General features: G+C 48.4%; 2 protein-coding genes across 3 annotated transcripts; both read right to left on the minus strand.

Moving 5' to 3' along the window:
* Window positions 1–3,010: 3,010 nt before the first annotated feature.
* MYOZ1 (myozenin 1) lies at window positions 3,011–10,845 on the minus strand. Its single transcript, XM_066348385.1, has 6 exons — window positions 10,744–10,845; window positions 9,515–9,605; window positions 8,477–8,655; window positions 6,332–6,575; window positions 5,806–5,971; window positions 3,011–3,520 (listed from the first exon to the last, which is right to left on the minus strand). The coding sequence occupies exons 2-6, from the start codon at window positions 9,585–9,587 to the stop codon at window positions 3,289–3,291; spliced, it is 894 nt and encodes a 297-aa protein (XP_066204482.1). The 5' UTR covers window positions 9,588–9,605; window positions 10,744–10,845; the 3' UTR covers window positions 3,011–3,288.
* Window positions 10,846–13,070: 2,225 nt separating this feature from the next.
* SYNPO2L (synaptopodin 2 like) lies at window positions 13,071–22,761 on the minus strand. Of its 2 annotated transcripts, XM_066348383.1 has the most exons (4): window positions 22,565–22,761; window positions 21,265–21,416; window positions 20,304–20,818; window positions 13,071–16,741 (listed from the first exon to the last, which is right to left on the minus strand). In XM_066348383.1, exons 1-4 carry the CDS (start codon window positions 22,667–22,669, stop codon window positions 14,577–14,579), a joined length of 2,937 nt encoding a protein of 978 aa, XP_066204480.1. In that variant the 5' UTR covers window positions 22,670–22,761; the 3' UTR covers window positions 13,071–14,576. The 2 variants fall into 2 exon arrangements, with proteins under 2 accessions (XP_066204480.1, XP_066204481.1); XM_066348384.1 differs by lacking the exons at window positions 20,304–20,818; window positions 21,265–21,416; window positions 22,565–22,761 and adding an exon at window positions 18,703–20,029.
* Window positions 22,762–22,823: the final 62 nt, after the last annotated feature.

Genomic DNA, 22,823 nt, shown 5'->3' on the forward strand with positions numbered 1-22,823 from the left:
CCTATCCCCTCAATGGGGCAATTCTGAGGTATTAACTCAAAATTTGCTAACACATAGGAATTACCTTGAAAGCTTAATAAGCCATTGATTATTATTGATTGATTGATAAGAGAGAGAGAGAGAAGCATTTGTTTGTTGTTCCACTTAGTTGTGCCCTGTATGTGCCCTATCCGGGGACTGAACCCTTAACCTTGGTGTTTCAGGCCAGTGCTCTGACTGAGCTAACTGGCCAGGGCTAAGCCATCAGTTCTTGAGTTTGTACTTTTAACCAAGCTCCCAGGAGGTAATCATGTTGCCAGTCCACGTACCATACTTGGAACAGTATTTTTCTGAATACCCATTGGATTCAGCCCTAACTGCCAGGAACACCTCTTTCGGGTTTCTTCTCACTCCCTTACACTTCTTGGATTCTGGGATTATCTCCCAAATTAGCTTCTTGCAACCAAATTTTTGATTCAGGGTCTGTTTGGGGGGAAATTCAAACTATAACAACACTCCTTAGAAGAATACACATAGTAATAGAGTTTTGTGTACAAGTTTACAGAAAGTATGAATCCCCTGGAATTTATTTAGGTTGTAAAGGGAAGTGACCAGGATAAATGTCATGTGAGCCAAGGTCCATGAAAATTGAATCAGTTTTAAAAATTGAATCAGTTTATGTAGAGTCTAGCAATTTACTATAATTTTTTTTTTTTTTTTTTACCAAGAAAGTGATGGTAGGATGGGGGGTAAAGACAGGAAGGACAGACAGGCAGAGAGAGAAATGAGAATCATCAACTCATAGTGGCAGCACCTTAGTTGTTCATTGCTTGCTTTCTCATACATGCCTTGACCCGGGAGCTTCAGCTAAGCCAGTGACCCCTTGCTTAAGCCAGCAACCTTTGGGCTTAAGCCAGTGACCATGGGGTCATGTCTGTGATTCCGTGCTCATGCCAGTGACCTCGGAGTTTTGGGTTTTTGTTTTTTTTTTCTTTTTTTGGTATTTTTCTGAAGTGAGAAATGGGGAGGCAGAGAGACAGACTCCCTCATGTGCCCGACCAGGATCCACCCAGCAAGCCCACTAGGGGGTGATGATCTGCCCGTCTGGAGCGTTGCTCCAGTTGCAACCGGAGCCATTCGAGTGCCTGAGGCAGAGTCCGTGGAGCCATCGTCAGTACCTGACCAACTTTGTTCCAATGGAGCCTTGGCTGCAGGAGGGGAAGAGAGAGACTGAGAGGAAGGAGAGGGAAAAGAGTGGAGAATTAGATGGGCGCTTCTCCTGTGTGCCCTGGCTGGGAATCGAACCCGGGACTTCTACCTGTCAGGCCAACGCTCTACCACTGAGCCAACCAGCCAGGGCCAACCTTGGAGTTTTGAACCTGGGTCCTCAGCATCCCAGGCCGACACACTATCCACCACCACCTGGTCAGGCCTAATACACATACAATCTTTTTTTTTGCGACAGAGACAGAGAGAGGGACAGACAGGCAGGAAGGGAGAGAGATGAGAAGCATCAATTCTTCTTTGTGGCTCCTTATTTGTTCATTGGTTGCTTTCTCATATGTGCCTTGATGTGAGGAGGGGCCTACAGCAGACCAAATGACCCCTTGCTCAGGCCAGCAACCATGGGGTCATGTCTATGATCCTACACTCAAGCCAGCAACACCATATTCAAGCTGGTGAACCTGCACTCAAGCCAGGTGACCTCAGGATTTCAAACCTGGGTCCTCTGTGTCCCAGGCTAACACACTATCCACTGTGCTACCACCTGGTCAGGCAGGCCTAATACAATCTTGAATGCCTCAAGACAGTTGGCTGATTTCAACCAGCTCTCAGAATTTATTTTCCCAGAACCTGTAAAGTCATCTTTTTATGCTTCCTAGTTCACATCTCTCTTACTTTTAAAAAATAGTAGTAAATCCTGGAATTCTGAAGAAACCCCATGCTAGCCCTGGCCCAGGTAGCTCAGTTGGTTACAGCATTGTCCCAATATGTCAAAGTTGCAGGTTTAATTCCTGGTCAGGGCACATATAAGAATCAACCAATGAATGCATAAATAAGTGGAACAACACACTATGTTTCTTTTTCCCTCCTTTCCTTTCTCTCTAAAATAAATAAATAAATTTTAAATAAACCTCATGCTTAAAATCAATCAAATGAGTAATGTTAATTGTCACAGAGATGTAAAGTATAGCACAGGGAATATTGCCAGTAACATTGTAATAGCTATATATGGTACCAAGTAGCTACTGGAAATATCAGGAGGAACACTTTGTAAAGTATATGAGTGTCTAACCACTATACTATAGACCTGGAACTAATACATAATAATAATAAATGTAAACTGTAATTGAAAAAAAAAAAGCCTGCTTAAACATGCCCAAAAAGGAAAAAGAAAAAAGTATTGTCACTCATTCCCATTGGTTCTCATTGTTTCTTTTCAATGATAGTGCTTTCTGGATACCACTGCTATGCCCCTGTCACCCTTTAATCTTTTACTGCTGTGTTCATACAGAGCCAGGCATACTATAACTGCAGCTGGTTTCTCCCACTTTCTTCTGAATTCCAATATGGCTCCCTATTCTTTCTCATCCTCCTGAGAATCTATAACCATTGACACATATTCCTATGCCCACTCTGGTGTCGTCTGAAAACTTTATGGCATGTTCTAGTTCTGTAATAATTAGGTAATCCTGATTATCCCAATTTCTAGTTAGCTACATAAAGAGAACTACAGCAGGGTCACCAATACCTATTTACTAGCCACAATACACAATAGCTTCTTAGCTGTACCCAAGGTATGAGATGAGCTAACACGTGTTTATGCATGATTATTTGTCTGATGTACTATTGGATAAGTATGTCTTCGTATACACCTATGAATGTGGTTTCATGGGTGTGGGTGTATAAGTAACCACAGCTCAGGTCTGGTATTGACATTTGAATAATGAATGTTTACAGTATTTAACTTTAATTAGTCTTTGTGCATTGTTAGCCTGTTTTCATCTGCCCTCAAATATCAGAGGAAGAATGAGTTCATTTCCTTGAAGTTTATTTACTGTTACCGGTGGCAGAGCAAATTCCATAAAAGAGCAGGTTCCATACAGAGCAAATGGAAGGGGAGCTCTGAGTTGGTGAGGAAGGATGCTTGGAGTGGGGACTTAGAGTGAAGGATGGAAAGGCAGATTTCTCCCCCTTTTTCCCCTCCATTTCCAAAAGGAATGGAGGTGGAGGTATCCTGCTCAGCATTCCCTCTCCAAATTGGAACCAGAGAGGAGAAACTTGATGCAAAGTAGAGGAGGAAACACCTCACAGCTCCTCTGTTTCACCATCCAAGGGGATGCCAATATCCACATTGAAGTCTACAGACTCCCCGGAACTCAGCCAAGGAATAGGGGTTCGATTGAAAGAAGGCCTGTTGGAGAGGTTCTGGTTGTAGAGGACCAGAGGTTCACTCAGCAGGGGCCCCAGGTCAAACTTGGGCATCTGGAAGGTCATGCGTTTGGATGCCTTCTCATATCCACCATAAGGCATTGCTGTCCTGAAAAGGGAATACATTATTTCATTAAAAACCAGAACAAAAGGAGGTAACATCAGTGAAATGTTACCCTGTTTTGAAGACAGGGCATTCTGTGGATTCTAGTTTCAGATTGCCCCTGCACTCATTCTTATTCTCCCTTAGCATTCCATTCCCCATTCCTGGCTTCCCTGTTTCCCCAAAGCTAATAATGAGAAAAGAATTCTAGTTGGTACTATATAGATAATCTCATGAGTAGTTGTGACCCAGATCAGCATTTTAGAGAAAGTAACCTCAAACACTATAGATCCAAGGGTCTAAGGCCACCTTAAATTTCAACATAGAGCCGGTGTGGTGTAAGCCTGGAGTTCCAGCTACTTGGGAGGCCCGAGGCAGGAGGATTGCTTGAACCCAGGAGTTCAGGGCTGTAGTGCGCTATGCTGATCGGGTGTCCCACTAAGTTCAGCATCAATATGGTGATCTCCTGGGAGGTTGGGGGGACCACCAGACTGCCTAAGGAGGGGTGAACCAGCCAAGGTCAGAAACAGAGCAGGGCCCTGGCCGGTTGGCTCAGTGGTAGAGCGTCGGCCTGGCGTGCAGAAGTCCCGGGTTCAATTCCCGGCCAGGACACACAGGAGAAGTGCCCATCTGCTTCTCCACCCCTCCCCCTCTCCTTCCTCTCTGTCTCTCTCTCTTCCCCTCCCGCAGCCGAGGCTCCACTGGAGCAAAGATGGCCCGGGCGCTGGGGATGGCTCCTCGGCCTCTGCCCCAGGCGCTAGAGTGGCTCTGGTCGCAGCAGAGCGACGCCCTGGAGGGGCAGAGCATCGCCCCCTGGTGGGCAGAGCGTCGCCCCCTGGTGGGCGTGCCAGGTGGATCCCGGTCGGGCGCATGCGGGAGTCTGTCTGATTGTCTCTCCCCATTTCCGGCTTCAGAAAAATACAGAAAAAAAAAAAAAAAGAAACAGAGCAGGGGTAAAATTTCAACATAGAACACCTACCTTACCTCCAGAGGATAGTACATGGTCTAGATGAGACAAATGAACATTTCCTGGAAAATCCAGGCTCCTTAGGACCAAATGCGAAAGCACTTCTCTAGCACTTCCCTATCCTGCTTTCACACAGACCTCCTTCTAACGAAGCCCAAATTCAAAAGAAAAGATACTTACTAAAGTAGGGTGTAGAGCAGGGGTCCCCAAACTTTTTACACAGGGGGCCAGTTCACTGTCCCTCAGACCGTTGGAGGGCTGGACTATAAAAAAAACTATGAACAAATCCCTATGGGCCCTGGCCGGTTGGCTCAGCGGTAGAGCGTCGGCCTGGCGTGCGGGGGACCCGGGTTCGATTCCCGGCCAGGGCACACAGGAGAAGCGCCCATTTGCTTCTCCACCCCCACCTCCTCCTTCCTCTCTGTCTCTCTCTTCCCCTCCCGCAGCCAAGGCTCCATTGGAGCAAAGATGGCCCGGGCACTGGGGATGGCTCCTTGGCCTCTGCCCCAGGCGCTCGAGTGGCTCTGGTCACGGCAGAGCGACGCCCAGGAGGGGCAGAGCATCGCCCCCTGGTGGGCGTGCCGGGTGGATCCCAGTCGGGCGCATGCGGGAGTCTGTCTGACTGTCTCCCCGTTTCCAGCTTTAGAAAAGTACAAAAAAAGAAGAAAAAAAAATCCCTATGTACACTGCACATATCTTATTTTAAAGTAAAAAAACAAAACGGGAACAAATACAATATTTAAAACAAAGAATAAGTAAATTTAAATCAACAAACTGACCAGTATTTCAATGGGAACTATACTCCTCTCACTGACCACCAATGAAAGAGGTGCCCCTTCCGGAAGTGCGGCGGGGGCCGGATAAATGGCCTCAGGGGACAACATGCGGCCTGTGGGCTGTAGTTTGGGGACCCCTGGTGTAGAGCCTTACTAAAGTAGGGTATAAAGGACTGGAATTGTACTGTAGGAACAGTAATGGAATCCTAACCTTAAAAAAGGGAGCTTCGAAAAGACCTTAAATGTGTAATAGATTATTTATAGTCAAGGCAACCAAGGCTCAGAAGTAGAGTGAGTTTCCCATGCCCACACAGCTGATAAGTGGCCTATAAACTAAAATTCAAATCCTGCCTCCCCACAAATTTTTCTTTCATCATATTTTGCTGTTTCTCTGAGCTGGAGTGAAAAGAGCAAAGGCCTTCTTCAACTGGGGCTCCCATATTCCTCCTATGCCTCCTTCTGAAACATTTGAACTCAAGCCTCCATTCCAACTAAGAACATGTTGCTGCATGTTGGGATGCATCTGGTTCCTTCCCCATCACCCCTACCTGTTGAAGGACTTATACTGGGGGAATTCAGCTTTGGCCCCATAGGCCAGCAGGTCGATGCCAAGTTCCACTTTTTGCTGGGGATCAACCCCCATGGCTTTCTCCCATGGGGAAATATAGGTCTTGAACACAGTGATATGTTTTCCTTCTCCACCTGCCTGGTCTCCTAGCAGCAATGGGAGAGAAAAGTAAGTCAAATAATAACACCAGCCAATCTCACATCCCTGCACTAAGGAAGTTGCTGGGGCCAGGGACCAAAGGTATAATACTTTCCTGGTAATTGTATAAGGTTTGTGGAATAATGACAGCCTGGGGTCAGGTCTGTGCCTGAAACTGAAAAGCCAGAAAGGTGACTGAGAAACAAGGCTTCTGGGTAAAAAAGGCACATATCTGTATTCTCCTGGACCCCAAAAATCTATTAAGATATCTCAGGCTTCCCCAGTCCCTACACCCAATCTAGGCCACATTCCTAGGGACATCACTGCGCTAGAGACCAGACACATTACTCTCAGGTGAGGACACTTGCCTGTTCCTGTATCGCCAACCCCTGCTGTGCAAGCAGCTCCTCCTCTGCCAGTCTGGGCCCCTGGACCGCCTGGACCCCCAGATCCAGACCCAGGGCCCTGATGGTGCTGTTGGTCAGAGCCATACTGTCCCATAGAGCCACTTCCCATTGCCTCGCCTCCACCACTGCCCTTGCTGTAGGAGATTCCCTGTCCAGCTGTGCCCAGCTGTCCCCCCACTGTGGGAAGGAACTTCTGGAAGTGATCCTGAAAGAGAAGGACAAAGTGAAGAGTGGGGAATATACAAAAACACAAGTATGCATAGCAAGAAGGATATGATCAGAGACAATGGGCAACCAGAAGACACTGAATCCTCTAAGATTCTCCCCTCAAAGAGATGGATAATGAGGAATTAAACTCTCCTTAAGGGAAGGACCTCCTTGGCTCAGTTCATCCTATTATACTTTATGATGGCAGCAACTCATTCTCCACATTCCTGATTCCCATCTTTACCAAGGCAAAGAGGACCAAGACTTCTGCTCAACTAAAATTTGAAAAGATAGCTTTGGCATGGATAATTCAGCCTTAATCTGAAAAACTAGAGAAATTTCTGTCCCCTCATCATCATCATCTTGTCTAAAAGACAACCCTTTCCTCTCTCTTCCTCTCTCTCTCTCTCTCTTTCTTTCTCTCTCTCTTCTTGGTGCCTGTTGGACCAAGACTTCCTACCAGTGAAACTATAGTGAGGAGGGAGAAGGGTGACCAAAAGGGCAACACTGGATTCAGCCCTAAAGCCTAAAAATAACCCACCAACTCCTTCAGGAGGCTCTCCTAGCCACCCACCATGCACATCCCTGTGCTCCACCCCGTGTAACTAGACCCAGGCAGGAAGGAGGGCTTCTGGTCTCCTAAAGTTAGATATAACTGGCTCAGCATTTTTACTCCTACATAAGGGCCAATGACAGAACAGACACTTCTGCCCCTGGCCCCATGTAGGCATCTATTTCCACTCTTCCCTGGATGCCCAGGGAAGGTAGAGGAAGAAGAATGGAAATGGAGAAGATCCCTTTCTTCTCAGCTGTAACATCTTGTTCCTGGCCTCTCTCCAATTCCTACTTCTCTTTCTTTGAATGATCCTGACTAGGGAACATAGGATCTTCAGGGATGGTGTCAGTCTTGATAGCTGGGGTCCTTAGATAAACATATGGCTCAAGAAGGAGATGGCTATAAAAATTCACTTAACTTCTTCTAGGGTTGCCAGAGTTAGCAAATAAGATTATAGGACACTAGTTAAATTTGAATCTCAGATATACAACACATACCTTTTTAGTATAAATATGCCACAAATATCGCATGGGACATATTTATATTTGAGAGTATCCGTTCTATATCTGAAACTCAAATTTAACTGAGTTTCTTATATTTTTTATTTTAATTTAATTTTTATGTCCCAAATATTTTGTGCAACATACACTAAAAAATATTTATTCTACACCAATAATTTTAATTTAAGTGTCTCATCGTATTTTTTAAGCTTTTTTTTTTTCATTGATTTGAGAGAGAGAGAGGAAGGTAGAGAGAGAGGGGAAAAGGGGAAGGGAATGACAGAGAATATCAATGCGTTGTTCCACTTATTTGTTCCATTTAGTTGTGTACTCATTGATTGCTTCTTGTATGTGCCCTGACCAAGGATGGAACCAGCGACCTCAGTGCGCCAAGTTGACGTTTTGTCCACTAAGCCACCCAGCCAGGGTTTGGGTTTTTTCTTTGTTGTTTGTTGGGGGGGGAGTTAATGTCCAAAATATTGAATGGGATATAGTTTGCCATAAAATTATTTTTGTATATCTCAACTTTAAAACACAGGCTGAACTTCCTGTGTTTTATCGGTAACCCTATCTTTAACACTTACCCATACTGGGAAGGAATTTTCTCCTTGAGGGTGTGGTACTTCCCATTCCCCACCCTCTTCACTAGCTCTAAGTTAGAGACTGAATTTTAGAGGTGGACTATAACTCACCCTGGAGCTCTTTGGGACTCACTATATCTGGGGGTTTAATGGGCTTTTAAATTTGCAGGGGAGGTTAGTGGTCTTTTGGAGATTCAGGGCCTACCAAGAAGCTGTCAGAAGAGGCACTAGGCTTTGAGAGTAGTAAAATTCTGAAACTCACCATTGAGCTGTCAGAGAAGACATCAGGGTGGTTTTCATAGATAAATTTCTCCACCCGCATCTGCCGCAGTTTGAACATCTTAGAGCCCCGGTTAGTGAGCAGTGACAGCTCCTCCAACATCACATCCCTTGGGACACTGATCTTCTTGCCCAGGTTCAGGCCTGAGCTCTCCTGTCCACCTTTTAGGGAGGTGGGGAGGAAGAGGTAAGGGAAAGAGGAAAGTGGGGTTTTCTGGGCTCAGAATTCAGATGCCATCCATAACTAAGTGAGGGTGTCCCAGCAGAGGTTGCTAAGGGAAGCTGATGTCTGTGCTGGCTGATCAAATTCCGTCCAGTTTGTGAGGGATTTTGCTTTCCTCAGTTTGAAGTTGGAGAGAATGCATGGAACTGTGGTGCAGAGTGGAGACAGTGCAAATACTAGACTAGAGAGGGTGTATGGGGTCAAAGAGTCATGGACATGGGGTTACAGGGGAAAAGAAGTAAAGTATATGGTAAATGAAAGCCACCGGGGAAGCTGTAGCCTGGGGAGGAGCCCAAAGGCCAACATTGTGCAAAGTTGGCCACCTCTTAACACAGACTCCTATCTTAACTCCTTTCCCCACTCTTCCCCTCAGTAAACTCTGGCTGCAAACAGCCTGCAGTTTTCCATTTTAAATACCTACACAGGCTCTCTAGCTTTGAGGAAATAAATAAATTAATATTTATTAAGACCTGACTCTGTGCCAACCTCCATCATATATATTTTCTTCTTAAACATACCTCTCTGACCTGTGAATCCCATTGTCCTGGATTTATTATGCTGGGTAATATGGCATGAGTATTATCATCTCAGATTACAAGGTGAAAACTGTTGAAGGGTGAGTAGTCAGTGCTGAATACTTTCCCCTGACCCCCTTCACCCCTTACCCCACCCAACCCCTGAATTCCTCTTGTCTCTTCACCCTAAGACATACATAACCTTATGGTATTTCTGGGACTCTTGGGCCAGAAGTACTCTTAATAAGAAGCTCCGAACTAGGCAGGTGCAAACATGCCATACCTCCAGTGAGTTCCATGATCAGCTTGCTGGATTTCCTCTTTTTGTTGGGGGCTGGGGTTCCAGAGAGTGGCATTGTGGAGGTGGATTCAGCCTGGATAGAGTGGGAAGGGGGAGTTGAAAAATGGATAGGAATTGAGAAGTGTGAGTGTCTACAGTAAGGCAGAACTGCTTAACCTGGAGTTGAGGGCTTCAGGGAGCAAAATTTCATTAGATTTTCAAAGAAAAAATATTCTCTCAAACCCGCTGCTTCAGGGCTTCTCTTCTCTTAGAAGTCAGGGCAGAAACTATAGATAAAGCCCCTGTCCCTACCTATCCTAACCTTTTTACAGTTGTTTTACAAAGAGCTGGTGCATGCACTAGAAACACAGTGTATGTTAAGAGCAGAGGTGAAAACAAACAAACAAGTAACACACAGGCAAGGCAGTGCACCCAGGTTTTAAAGGCATGATTTGATTTGCATGGGGATCTCAGACTGGAGCTGTCATCCCAAACTCTGGCCTCTCCTCAGTCTTCCCCAATCCCCAGAGGGGCAAAAAAATGTTCTGCCAGGGTTGAGGAGATCCAAAAAAACATTCTCCATAGGAAGGAGAGGTTGTTGCTTCTCCATTGGGCCAGCTGGAATATGGCCTGCGAGGCCACAGCAGTGCTCCCTGCTCCCTTGCAATCACTGCTGCCCCCAACCCCAGAACTGGAGTCGGGGCAGGAGACATTTGAACCCTGATGCATGTCAACTCAGCAATATCATAGCAGTGGGAAATTGAGGGAGGACAGGAACATAATAATAATATCTGGCGGTGAAGGGGGACGAGCTGGGAAAGATACAGACTCCAGCTCCTCCTTAACAGAAGCTGGCAATTAGCAAAAAGGCTGTCTTCTGCTGAGTCCTATCTGACAACTACTGCAATTCTACTATCTTAGTGGGATCTACTGAGGTCAGAGTCCAGGAACTGCTAAATGGACTCTCTCTGTATTTTCAGCCTCAACAACTTTCTTTTTCCCATCTAGCCTCTTAGACCCCTTCTCATTCCTCCACTGCTTCCCCCAATATCTCTGCCCCCCCATGCCTGTCTGGGTCCCTCTCCTTCCAATTCTCTGTGGCTCCCCTAAACTAGAAAGCTGGGAGCTGAGCATAGACGGGTGGGGGGCAATCACCAAGATCAAGGCACACACAGACACAACAATCAACAGCATGGGCTCCAGCTCCTCTGGTCATAGAGCTGGAGACTTACCAGTTGCTCAGGCAGTGGTCAGCTCTCCCTGTGGTCCAGCAGCTTTGGAGGACTGAGCTGCTATGACCGGAGAATCCGAGCTGGGCAGGCGTGGGGGCAGCACTGGCCGTGGGGGAGGGAGGGTGGTTATTAATAGGATGATGAGTGCAAGCAGCTCAAATGGCACAGGGGGTACTGAGACCCTGGAACCAAGATCCCGCCCTCCTTGCCCTGAGGCTCAGGAATGGAGGAAAGGGCTTTGGGATTCTCCACTAAACTAAGCCAGGGATTAATCTGCCCAGGGACTCCCTTTCACTTGGCACCTAGAGTCTGAGCTCCAAAGAAGCATTCAGGGAGAAACTGAAAACTGAGAGGGAGAGAAGAGGCAGGCAGCAAGTGGTAGATAGGAATTCCGAGTGGGAGAACAAGAACTTGAAGAACCTCTCTGGAGAGCCACTTAGAGCCTATCTAGACCACAGTTGGAAGAACATATGGGTGCATTTTGGGGGTGGGAAGGCTTAAGGCACTATGTTTGGGGAAGGGAAGTCAGTTCACAATGTAACTACTCTTTGAAAGTTCCTGGATGGGTTGGTCTGTATTCTGAGAGGTCCAGAGTTTAGTATATTAAGGAACCAGATTAACCAAAGCCAGTGCTTTCTAGGCTGTGAGGGCAGATGTGGGGAAGACTTGATCAACTTCTGCGTTTTCAGCCCCATGTGCTGTTGGGTCGCTCGGTTCAGCCTCCTCTGCAGGATAGATGTTGGTGTCTCTCTGAGAAGTGCATGAAGGCTTCTGACCTACCAAGGCCTTACTCTCTGAGATTCCTACTTGGGTTTTTCTTCAAAGGAAACACTCCCCACCCCATAGGATATGGGCTGTCCCATTTACATTGTTCCAGAGGAACTTCTGGGTAGGGACACTACTGGAGAGCCCCCTTGTGAGAAGCCTATCATTTGTCCAGCCCCTTCCCAGGTAGCTCCATGATCCCTTGGATCCTCCTCTACCTTCTGCTTAGGTTCTGGAACCACCTTATTGTGGCTGTTTTGAGAAGTGGCTTTTGTAGCTCCCTGAACCGCCCCCCAGCTCTGCTCTTCCTGACCATGCCCTTTGCCCACCCTGAACTTCTCAGGTTCATGCTAGGGCTGAAAGGACTTCCAGCCCCTGGAGCTGGTTGCTTCCCAGACCAGTCTAACCTCTAGATTCCCTCATCTTCTGTCCTTCTCCATTTCCTCCCAACCCAAAGAAGCAATTAGAAAAAACATAAATAGTAAATGTTAATTTCATCATCACTACCATCCTCCCCTCAAAAGCAAAACAAACCCAAAATTTGGTCTCTAGTGATTGAGTACCTATAACTACCTGGTAGTTATAGGTACTCAATCACTACTATAGGTAGTTATAGGGCTCTCTGGGCCCTTCCTGTGGAATTTTGAGACTACTTGGGACCATCTGGGTCCTGGGCCTGATTATTGGCACAAATATGCCCTCTGCTGGTAAAATAGCAATGGCACTATCCTTCTCAGAAATCTTTAATCCTAGTTTGCCTCTTGTGCCTTCTTTTCTTTCTTAGTCTCAATTCACACATTACGCCCCTCTATCGTTCTTCTGTCTCCCACCTCACCTTTACCTCCAGCCATTGTTTTCCCATGGAAACATGGTTGTTCCCTCCAGGGAACTAGGGAATGTTGATGGTAAAAGGTGTAAAGGCCTTTCCAACTTCTCTTAGTTCTGTAAACTGGGACCTAGTTTGGGAAGTATGGAGCAGGAGATTAAAAGGGGGAGAATCTGGATGGGAAACGTGGGGAAAGTGAACCAAGGGGAATGATGGAAGTAGTCAAATAAGGATGGGACAGAGGCCCTGGCCGGTTGGCTCAGCGGTAGAGTGTTGGCCCAGCGTGTAGAAATCCCGAGTTCGATTCCCAGCCAGGGCACACAGAAGCGCCCATCTACTTCTCCATCCTTCCCCATACCCTTTCTCTCTCTCTTTCCCCCTCCTGCAGCCAAAGCTCCATTGGAGCAAAGTTGACCCTGGGAGCTAAGGATGGCTTCATGGCCTCCGCCTCAGGCGCTAGAATGGCTCTGATTGCAGTGGAGCAACAACCCAGAGGGACCGAGCATCTCACTTTGGAAAAATACAAAAAAACATAAAACCAACAAACAAAAAAAGAATGGTACAGAATTGGTAGAGAAGAGCAAGAGGCCAGGAAATATGTCAAAAAAGTGAAAAATAGGAGGGCAGAAATGGAGAAAGTAGTCAGGAATTAGGAAATCATGGGAATGAGTTAGAGAAGATCTAGGGGAGATCAGGATTTGGGTATAACCCTAAAAGAGATGACAGCAACAAAAAGTGTGGGATATAAATTTATTCTTGTGCACAAACAAAAGTACTGTGACTCACACCCAATATGCAAAGGAAATGGTCAATTTCCAGATCAAGCAGCTAATGTGACCCTTGGTAGTCATGTTGAGAGGGGAGTCAGAGATCTGGACCTGAAGCTAGAAAGGAACAAGAGCTAGGGTTTGAGGGACAGGGTAAGACTGAAAAGAGGTTTGACTTTGGGTATTTCCTCGCCCTTTCCCAAGCAGTCAGGACGAGCTGCAGAAGACAGAGGGACAGACTCAAAGGAGGTAGCACAGATACCAACTGGTTTTTTTTTTTCAACACTCAATATATACTCTCACATCCCCTACCATCATCCTCTTTAACAAGTACATCTTTTCCCTCACATTTTCCCCAATCCCCTCTTGTACACGGCTGGTTTCTTGTTACCTTACTTTACTCTCTCCGAAAACTGTTCTCACTCTCTCTCACTATGCTTCTCTTTTGTTCTCACTCTCTCTCACCATGCTTCTCTTTGTGGCTCAGTCGATTTCATTCATTTCTGCTCTGCTTCTAGTTCTGCCTCACTTTATACACCATGGCTCTTTTCTTTCTGTCTGCCTTAGGTTTATGAGGCAATGAAGCCGATGATTTCTTCATTCTCCTTTTGTTCACTTCCTGGGTGCTTGTTGCTCAGCATGGGCCTCTTAAGTTGCTGTCTGAAATCCTGAGGAATAGAATTCTTAGTTCGATTCCCAGTCTAGCTGGTATAACTCAGCCCATACAAACTGTCCTAGTCCTTCAAGTCTCCTCATACTACATGAGTTTCACAGGATGCTGTATACCAGCTACAGGCACTAGTCTTTAACTCTAGTGAATCTCTTTCTCTCACCTTCTTTTATTAACACAAGGGTGAGACCCACATTGGATCTTTATTTAGATCTCTCCTCTTACTCTTGCCTCAAAGACAGCAGAGCACATCTGTGCACGCATGCACACACACACACATACACACACACTGGCACATACACACGTGCACACATACATGCCTAGGTATATGCCAGCCAAGTTTGGGAAAAGTGAGGAGTAGAGAGCAACTTTAGAGCAAACAAGGACTGATTCAGTTCTTTTGCTGCCTGCTGGTTGATGAGCTTCTTGCTTGAGTTCTCAGTGGTAGCTTCCCTATGTGCTTCTCGTTGAACATTTAGGCTCACAGAGAAAAGAACAAAGTAGAGAAATAGAGACCAGTGGGGGATATGGGTGCAGAGACCTCGAGATAAAGACAGAGATCCAGGCAAGGAACTATAGAGACAAAGAGAAACACAGATACCAAAGCAGAGATATTAGGTTGGAAAGCAGCAGGTAGGTTGGAAGCCAGGAGGAAGCCAGGGAATGGGATAGCAAATTCAAAACTATCTCTGGCAGGAGGGAATTTAGCCTCCAGATGCCTGAGAGAGGGGGTATGCTGTATAGGAGAAGCAACTTTAAGAACTGCATGTTCCACCTCTCCTTGGTCCTGGAAGCTGTGCCCTACTCAGTGGTGGCCTGCCCCAGGCCTCCACACATGAGCCTGCAATCCCGTTCTGGTGGCTGAAAACCTGGGCCTGGCTACCTGGAAGCCACAGGAGCTGGGGGAGGTCCCAAGACCCCTGGGAGACTCTGGAATAGGGGTTGTGCTAAGGAGAGGGGCTGTGGCCAGCTCTGCCTTCCAGATGGGCTCATCCAATGTAGTGGCAGCTCGGGGGGCAAGAACAGTGGGAGCCAGGGGCTCTGCAGTGGGCTGGGGTGCTGGAGTGGAAAATCTGCGGATCTCCTGGATTCTGGCAGTTTTGGGGGGCCCTGAGGAGGTGGAGCCAGAAGTTTGGGGAACTTCATCAAAACAGAACATGGCAGTTTTCAGTTGGTAGGGCTGGTGTCGCATAAAATCCAAAGCCTTGATGCCCTGCTTGGGGGTTGCCCGCGGCCCCTGGGATTGGGCCTTATTAGGGAGAGTTCGGGCAGTTTGGGGGAAAAAGGGTGAGAGCAGTGGGTTGTAAGCAATAGGAGGTGGGGCACGGATGTTGGGTGAATATTTCCAGGAAGGGGGCAGTGAGGGAGTAGGAGAAGGGCTTCGGGGCCGAGGCCCAAAGGCAGGACTAGGTGTAGCTTCCACCACGTACCTGTCGGCTCGGCTTTGCCTCTTGGCAAACAGCTCCCCACCCCTACCCTGAAGCCTTGGTGGCTCAGGAATTCCAGCAGAGGGGGCTGCCCCGTTCACTAGCCCATCAGAGAACCCTCGAGACGGGGGTTTAGGAGCCACTGGGGGTGGAGTCTTAGGAGCCACAGGGGGCGGGGTCTTGGGATTAATTGGAGGCGGGGTTTTAGGTGTCACGTGAGGCGGGGTCTTGTAACTCCTGCCCCCTGGTGGCTGCATGAAGTTGCAGGCTTCAGCCCCGAGGCTCAGAGCATCCTCGTCTGGACCAGATTCAGCTCCCCCGGCCCGGGGTTTTTCATCCAGGTTCTGCACCAGCGATAGCAGCTCGGGGTTGGGCGAGTTCTTCATTTCCTCGTTTCCCGACCGGAACATCTGCTTCCGGGTCCCCCGACGCCGAGCCTCTTGGAGGATGCCGGTGCGAGCAGCCGGCACCGAGATGCGCTGCTCGCGGGCGCTGGGAGGCTCCGGGGCCATGGGGCCTGCGGCGGGCGCCTCTGGGCGCGCAGCGGGTCGCAGAGGCGTTGATAGGAAGATAGAAGCGGTGGAGGTCATGGCAGCGGTGCTAGGGAGAGCGGGGGGCTCTGGGGCCCCGCCTGGCGTAACCGGACGATTGGGGGCTGGAATATACAGGGAGCTAGTGGCCGTCACGGGGCCCGAAGAGCGTGGGGTGCTGGGGGAGCTGGAGGCTGACACGTAGCTGGGAACCCCTGAGGTGAAGCTGGGCAGAGGGGTGGGCCCCTGAGGCGAGGACAAGAAAGGCGGTGGGGTGGGGCTGAGGCCTCCCCGGCCTTCATCCGGCCTCTTGGGGGCCAGCGGCCGGAAAATGACCGAGGTGGTGGTACCTGGCCGCTGCCCTTGTAAGCCTGGAGTAAAGGGCCTGGCTGACCGGTTAAAGATGCTTGGAGCTGGGGTAGGGGTTCCACCGCCTGGGAGGAAGGGTCTGGGGCTGGCCAAAGGGCTTAGCGACTGGAGCAGCACCGCCGCCTCCGGCGGAGCGCTCTGGGCCCGAGGTGGTGACTGCTGGCCGGTCCCGTTGAGCATGGCTGCTGGACCCTCACCGGCCAGCTCCTGGGTGCTGGAGACTGCGCGCTGGCGTTGCTGTTCAAACAACTGGACCCCTCTCCCGGAGGCCTCACTCAGCTGCCCTCCCAGCCCCGGGCCCTGGCCCTCTGCTGCTCCTGAGCCCGGTCTGCCCAGCTCCATGTCCAGATAAGGGCTGTCCCAGTCAGACTGGTTGGTGAGGCTGCGGGCGTCAGAGAAGGCCTCCTCGTCCAGCTCGGATTCGCTCGTTGGAGGGACCCCGTCTTCCTCCTCAACGCCTGTCCCAGCCGCAGACCCAAAACTCACTAGAGTGTATTTCTTGGCTCTCTGCCGTCTTTTCTTAAACATAAGCACCCCCTTGGAGTGGGGGTTGGGGGCTGCAGTTAGCAGGGATGCAATCGTTCGGCATTTGGTCTTAGCCTCCTTCACACTCTTCTCTTGAAGGCTCTCTGCCCGCTGCAGTTCTGAGGAGGCCAGGAGGAAGAAAGATTAGTGAGCCGATTCTAGTCCTATTACCCAAGGCTTTCACTCCCACCGCTGCAGCCAGCTCCCTCAGCCCTCCTGCCTCCTGGCTTTTCACTGGCCAAACCCGCAATGTCTCCTGCTTGTGGCAAAGTTCTCTGAGTTGGGGGCAGAGTGGAGGTTGAAAGGTGAAATCAAGGACAGTTAAAAGGAAGACAGAGTCCTGTTGGCTGCCCTAACACCACTCTGACCACAGCTCTCCTAACCTCTCCTCCCTCTGAGCTGCTTCCATCTTCCCAGAGATGTGCCCTTATCCACCCCACACACATTCCTCCCCTGCCTGCCTCCAGTCCTGGCTGGATGCGCCCAGTGGGGTTGGGGGAGGGCACTTCCCAGGCAGAAAGATAAGGCAGGTCCCAGAGAGAGAAAAGATGAGAAGGAACAATTTTCTCCCACCACAGAGACCATATTAGAGTGCTTCTCAGAAATTTCGGGATTTATTTCCTTACCCCTATGATAAGGACACAGAATCCTTAGCAACAAGGATCTTCATTCACGATTCCATCCCCATCATGCAGTCCACATCATATACATTCATAGAAGTAACTCCCACTACATATCATTTTAACAAGAATATGGGTCTACTGAAAGCCAGCTATGAGCATATTTTCTCGTGTACTTTACTCTCATTTACCCCAGCTTATATATACCCTAGTTCACACATGTATATACAAATGTGTGTTTACACAAAAACACAGAGTCACTTGAATATACTCACACACATGCACTCTCCAGATGGCCCTTCATCCCAGAGTTCCCCCTACAAAGATCCTTTTCCTAACAGTTTGGATAAAATTTTAGAGCTGGTATTGGCTTTCCAACTGCCAGGGCACTCTTCTATGCCTCAGACCCCTGCCATTCACTTCTCTGTGCCTCACAGCCCTGCTACTCACAGCCAGGGATAGCCTCAGAGCAGAGATGCTAGAAAAGCCCAGTATTGCTCTCCAAGGCAATTCTCCAAATCTTTAGGATACCTCAAGTTCATTGGCTAAATATATTTACCTTTTCCCCCAGCTGAGGGTGGGAGTGGGATAGTCTTTAAGGGTCAGCCTTCTAGGTAGAAAGCTCAGGCAGGCACAAAAGGATTATATACTACGGGGAGGCAGGGCAGGGCTTTCCATGCATGTGGGGCCTGGGAGGTGGGGCCAGGAAATGGGAGAGGCTGCTCTGCTTCTGGGACCCTGCTTTGGACATGGATACTATTTGATCCATGATCCCCAGTTCCTCCTGAAAAATTCTTGAAATTTCATCTAATTTCTACTCAAGATACCAAACTATTTTCTAATTAGTGCTCTCATTGTTGTACCCATCCCAACATTTATACCACAGAATACCACTGTGAATGAGAGACAGTCATTGAAGTCAGACTTCAGTTTAGGTTTTTGGGTTTGGGGAGAGTTACTTCACTGAACTTCAGTTTCCTCATCTGTAAATAAGAAAGATAATAGCTACCTCGTAGGTTTGCTATGAGGATTAAGTGAGATAATGTAGGTAACTTTAGCATTTAACAGCAACCATAAGTGTCACTGTGAATAGCTGTTACTATCAAAGCTTTCTTGATACTAGCTACACCTGTATACAGACATTTCCTTGTTCTTACATATTTTCTCCCACATACAAGCCTTAATATATTTACTGGTTATTCATACTTTTCTCATACGCACTCTCCCTTTGAGTTTTCTATAGCTCATGCGGTTACAAATTTGACATGTGAACATAGATAGCATTAGCCCATTCTGAGAAAGGGGCCATGAAACTTTCTTTAGAAAAGAAGGATGAGGAAGGCAAAAAGGAGGGACAGGTAAGGGAGTAAGACCTTTCCCAAAGCCACCCTTCCTACACTGTTGATGTATTCCTCTCCATTCTAGATCCCAGAACTCTCTTGGCTATAGGAAGGTAGTACCTGCATAGAATGGGTCCTGTAGCTCAGGAACTGGGCCTGGGGCTTTGTTGGAGCTGGCTTGGCTGAGGGACTCTTGGTTGATGGGCTCAAAGGTCTCCATACCGAGAAAGGCAGTGTTGGCTGGAGCAGGACCAGCTTGAGCCACCCCCCATGCCTTTTAAAGCCCCTTTGTCTTGTTCCCAGAGCTGGCAGCTGAATGAGCTCACTATGCTATTTTTGGAGGCTATCCCTCTCCCTTCTCTGGCCTGTTCCACAAGCCCCAGTGTGATAGACGTGGGCACCTGCCCTACCCTTCCCCCCATTCCACCCCACTGGACAATGAGGTCTGGTTGGCTAAAAATATCCCTAAGCTACTAACAACAGTCTCACCCAGCATGATGGGAAGGGAGAGAGTGCTAAAATGAGAATTTGGGATAAGCATGGGATCCTGGGCATGCATCTGGAATTTCTTTGTGGTAGAGTGGACATTCTCAGGGATGTCAGACTCTAAAATGCCATATCCTTAGCCTCTAATCCAGACTTAGAGACACAAAATTCTGTGAATCAGGAATCAGAATGGTAGAGGGGAAGAACGAGAGATGTGAACAAGAGGAGTGATCCTGAAATTTCCAAGGTGACAGGAAAGGGCTCTGGGGGAGAGGCATGGGAGGCATAGGACAGGGAGAGAGTTCACTCTTAGACCTTGGTCTGTGGCTCACATCAAAAATAGACAAGAGCTTGAGATAAGTGGAACTGTTTTTTTCTGCCCAGGCCTACATTCTTGCCTGAGATAAAGCACTAAAGATCCCTCCCTCTTCTATTTCCTAGGGACTCATGACTATCCCATACCTTCCTGGTCCCCAGGAATACTAATTAAATTTACAAATGTCAATGGTAGCTCTGATTCTATGCTTACAATTAACATTGAAAAGCCCCTGTAGCCATACCCTGCTTCCAAATACTTCCCTGCACTATGTTTGGCACCTAGCAAAATTACAGCAATGACAACAATCAAACCCTTCATTGATTCTTGTCCATTTCCAACTTTCCTACTTAACCTGTTCTGATTTGGGTTGAACCACCTGTATCTTTTTGTCACACTAGTTCAAACAACAGAAATAATGGAGATCATGAGAATAATTATTTCCTCCTACTCATCACTCTTCTCCACTTGTCCCTAGCACTATAACCAGGTGAAGCATAAGGTATGGTTATAAAGGGGCAGATTTAGGGCTCAGATTAAAAGATTAAGGCTACGGCCCTGGTTGGTTGGAGCTTCATCCCAAAGTGGCAGAGGTTGCCAGTTTGATCTCAGTTAGGGCACATGCAGGAAAAGAGCAAGGTTCCTGTCTCTCTCTCTCTCTCTCTCTCTCTCTCTCTCTTCTTTTCCTCTCTCTCTCTCAAATCAATTTTAAAAAAAGATTCTGGCCTCGACCTGGAATGCTGAGGTTGCCGGTTCAAAACCCTGGGCTTGCCCGGTTAAGGCACATATGGGAGTTGATGCTTCCAGCTCCTCCCCCTTCTCTCTCTCTCTCTCTCTCTCCTCTAAAATGAATAAATAAATAAAAATAATTAAAAAAAAAAAAAGATTCTGGTGATGGTAAAAGAGTTCAGGCACTCACTGGCTTGCTTGGCCTTCTGGGTGTAGGTGGTAGTAAGGTCTTCTGCCACCGGGTGGGAAACAGGCCCCACCATGGGGATGAGATGAGGGCCAGGCCGGAGGGGACCATGGGGCAACAGCAGGGCTTCGGCTGGGGGTGGTTGAAGGGTTGCCCCATCCTCCCAGGATGGGGAGCTCACACGGCTGTCACCCTGGTTGGAAGAACCAGGTATAGCAGGTGCCGGCTCTGCAGGACTGTCAGACAGGTAGACCTCATCAGGTGGGGCTCCCGGAGGGGTGGGCCGTGTGGGGCCTCGGCGTCGTGGTCGGCGGTGCTTCTCCTGGGTGGCAGGACCATCGGCATCACTGTCTGTCTCACCATAGTAAGCCTCACTGTCAGGGGGTGAGAGGAGGCTCCCAGGCTGAAGGGACTGAGTAACTGGAGCACCAGGGGGCTCAGGACTCAGTGGAGATAAGGGTGACAGCACCTGAAGCTCACCAGGGGATGGAGATCGCAAAGGCCTTTCATCCTCTACCCTGGGAAAGATGACAGAAGTTGAGAAATGGGCTGGATAACTGACAGCTAGAGAGATCTAGAGGGAATAGGAGAAGGAGGTAAGGGGAGAAAAGGGATATAGACGGAATGGCCTGGGAAGAATGGGTATCTGAAGACAAACTGGGAGGCAAATATGCTTAGAGGGCTGTGAGTAGAAATGGGCTTTCAGGGAGATATGATGATGAGACAGGCAAGGGGTCAAAGGAGGCCCACACATTCAAATACATAATTGACACCCCACCCCTTAATTACAGATACAGTTAATCCCTTTGTGGGGCCTACATTAACTTCTATACTCTAGCAGTAACACACAAACAGACATGGGTAGTTGTTAATTGCTGAAGCCAGGCCAGTAAGACCCAGAGCCTAGTCAGGCAGTGGGAAACTTGGACTAGGGGGACAGGGTTGGATTAGGAGGGTTCCATACCTCCGCACAGTGAGAACAAGTTGATTCCCTGAGGCATCAATGAGGCTCATGGCACTGGCATGAGAGAGGGTGGTGCAGGAGACCCCATTGATGGCCAAAAGCTGGTCCCTCTCTCGGAGTCCTACTCTGCCAGCCTGGCTCCGTCTTCGGATCTGAAAAGGTGTTGGAGGAGAGACTGTAGGTGAGAGAAGGCTCCAAGGGGGAATAGAATGAAAGGAGTTAGGACAGGAAGGACCCATGTGTGATTTTCCTTTGTAGAGTAAGAAAGGGTGAAGAGGGGCATGGGGCTGTAGGTGAGTGGGTCTGTCTAGAGGGAGGAGGTGCAGAGTGGAGGGAGTAATACATCATATGAGAGGAAGTAGGATAATTACTGAATGAGAATTGGGGGAGGGCAGGTACTTGAAATGGTGGTTTTATAAGATTTTCCTCCAAAATTGACTATATCTGTATTAGCCAACAGTTCTTGCCTAGCCATGGAATCCCAAGCACTATTATCTACATAATCAAAATTTTAGAACAGTATTCCAGATTGGAGGTAGCCTGCAGATTCTGCAGACTGTGATTGTGTGTGTATATGTGTGCCATGGTGGCTATCATTTACTGAGTGCTTCCTAGATGTTAGGCATGGTGCTAAGCACTCAACATGTGTTACTGCATTTAATCCTTAGAATGGTTCTATGAGGTAGGTAGGTAGGTACAATTATTACCCATATTTTACAGTTGAGAAAATTAAGCCTGTATGGTGAAACCAAAAGGGTAACAATTTCATCTGACAGGCCCGATCTTGCCATTACCCTCCTACCACCAAAAAAAGAGTCTTGCCTAGTGAGAAAGGACCTGGCATGGAGAAAAAAGAGCACTGAAGGCAGGGCAGGGCAGGACAGGGCTGGGCTGGGCAAGACAGCTCAGCTCACCACATATCAATTTAGTTAGAGAGAAATTAGAACCTTCCCTACATTCCTGGAGTTTGGAGTAGAGGCACAGACCCAGGAGAATAGACTGGAGGCAAAACCTGGGCCTCTGCTGCTATGGTGCTGCAAGGAACTCAGACAGACATCTTTCTTTTTCTCTGCTACCAGAAGCCAGGAATTCCCTTTCTAATAGCCCCCGCCCCCACAAGAAGCGTGTGCTCAGACACTACTCCCCCAACCAAACTTTAGCATGCTTCCCTGCCCACCTACCCACCCCACTCCTTTTCTTTACAACCTCCCACTTCTCCCCCATAGGCTACCACATGACTTCCCAGATTCCCTTAGATTCCCTCTTTCCCTGAAACCTCCATATAGGGGCTCTCCCTTACCTTGGACACCTGTAAGGGTTTCCTCTGCTCGGCCCCCCCCTGAAGTCGGAAGCCCCAGGGGGCTCCCCCTGACAATGTGACCAGCAACTCCTCCTCAGCACCCATCGCTCAGGTTGGACTATGGCCCTTGGAGTTTGGACAGTGTCCCAGGGAGAGAAGTCGAGGTGCTGGTACCCCGTCCGGCCTGTCTGGCTGGCTGTCCTGCTCCTGCTACCCTAGGCCTCCACCCCCCCCACCCCACCCCCCCCGCTACACACAC

The sequence above is a fragment of the Saccopteryx leptura genome, chromosome 9 (genome assembly GCF_036850995.1).
Source record: "Saccopteryx leptura isolate mSacLep1 chromosome 9, mSacLep1_pri_phased_curated, whole genome shotgun sequence".
NCBI lineage: Eukaryota > Metazoa > Chordata > Mammalia > Chiroptera > Emballonuridae > Saccopteryx > Saccopteryx leptura.

Coding starts and splice junctions, on each gene's coding strand:
- SYNPO2L (XM_066348383.1), bottom strand. CDS start 22,669: ATGGGTGCTGAGGAGGAGTTGCTGGTCACATTGTCAGGGGGAGCCCCC. Junction 21,417..22,564: donor AACCCTTACAGGTGTCCAAG/GTAAGGGAGAGC, acceptor ACACCTTTTCAG/ATCCGAAGACGGAGCCAGGC. Junction 16,742..20,303: donor CCAGAAGGCCAAGCAAGCCA/GTGAGTGCCTGA, acceptor TGGCCTCCTCAG/AACTGCAGCGGGCAGAGAGC.
- MYOZ1 (XM_066348385.1), bottom strand. CDS start 9,587: ATGCCACTCTCTGGAACCCCAGCCCCCAACAAAAAGAGGAAATCCAGC. Junction 8,656..9,514: donor GATCATGGAACTCACTGGAG/GTATGGCATGTT, acceptor CCTCCCTAAAAG/GTGGACAGGAGAGCTCAGGC. Junction 6,576..8,476: donor TCTTCTCTGACAGCTCAATG/GTGAGTTTCAGA, acceptor CTTCTCTTTCAG/GATCACTTCCAGAAGTTCCT.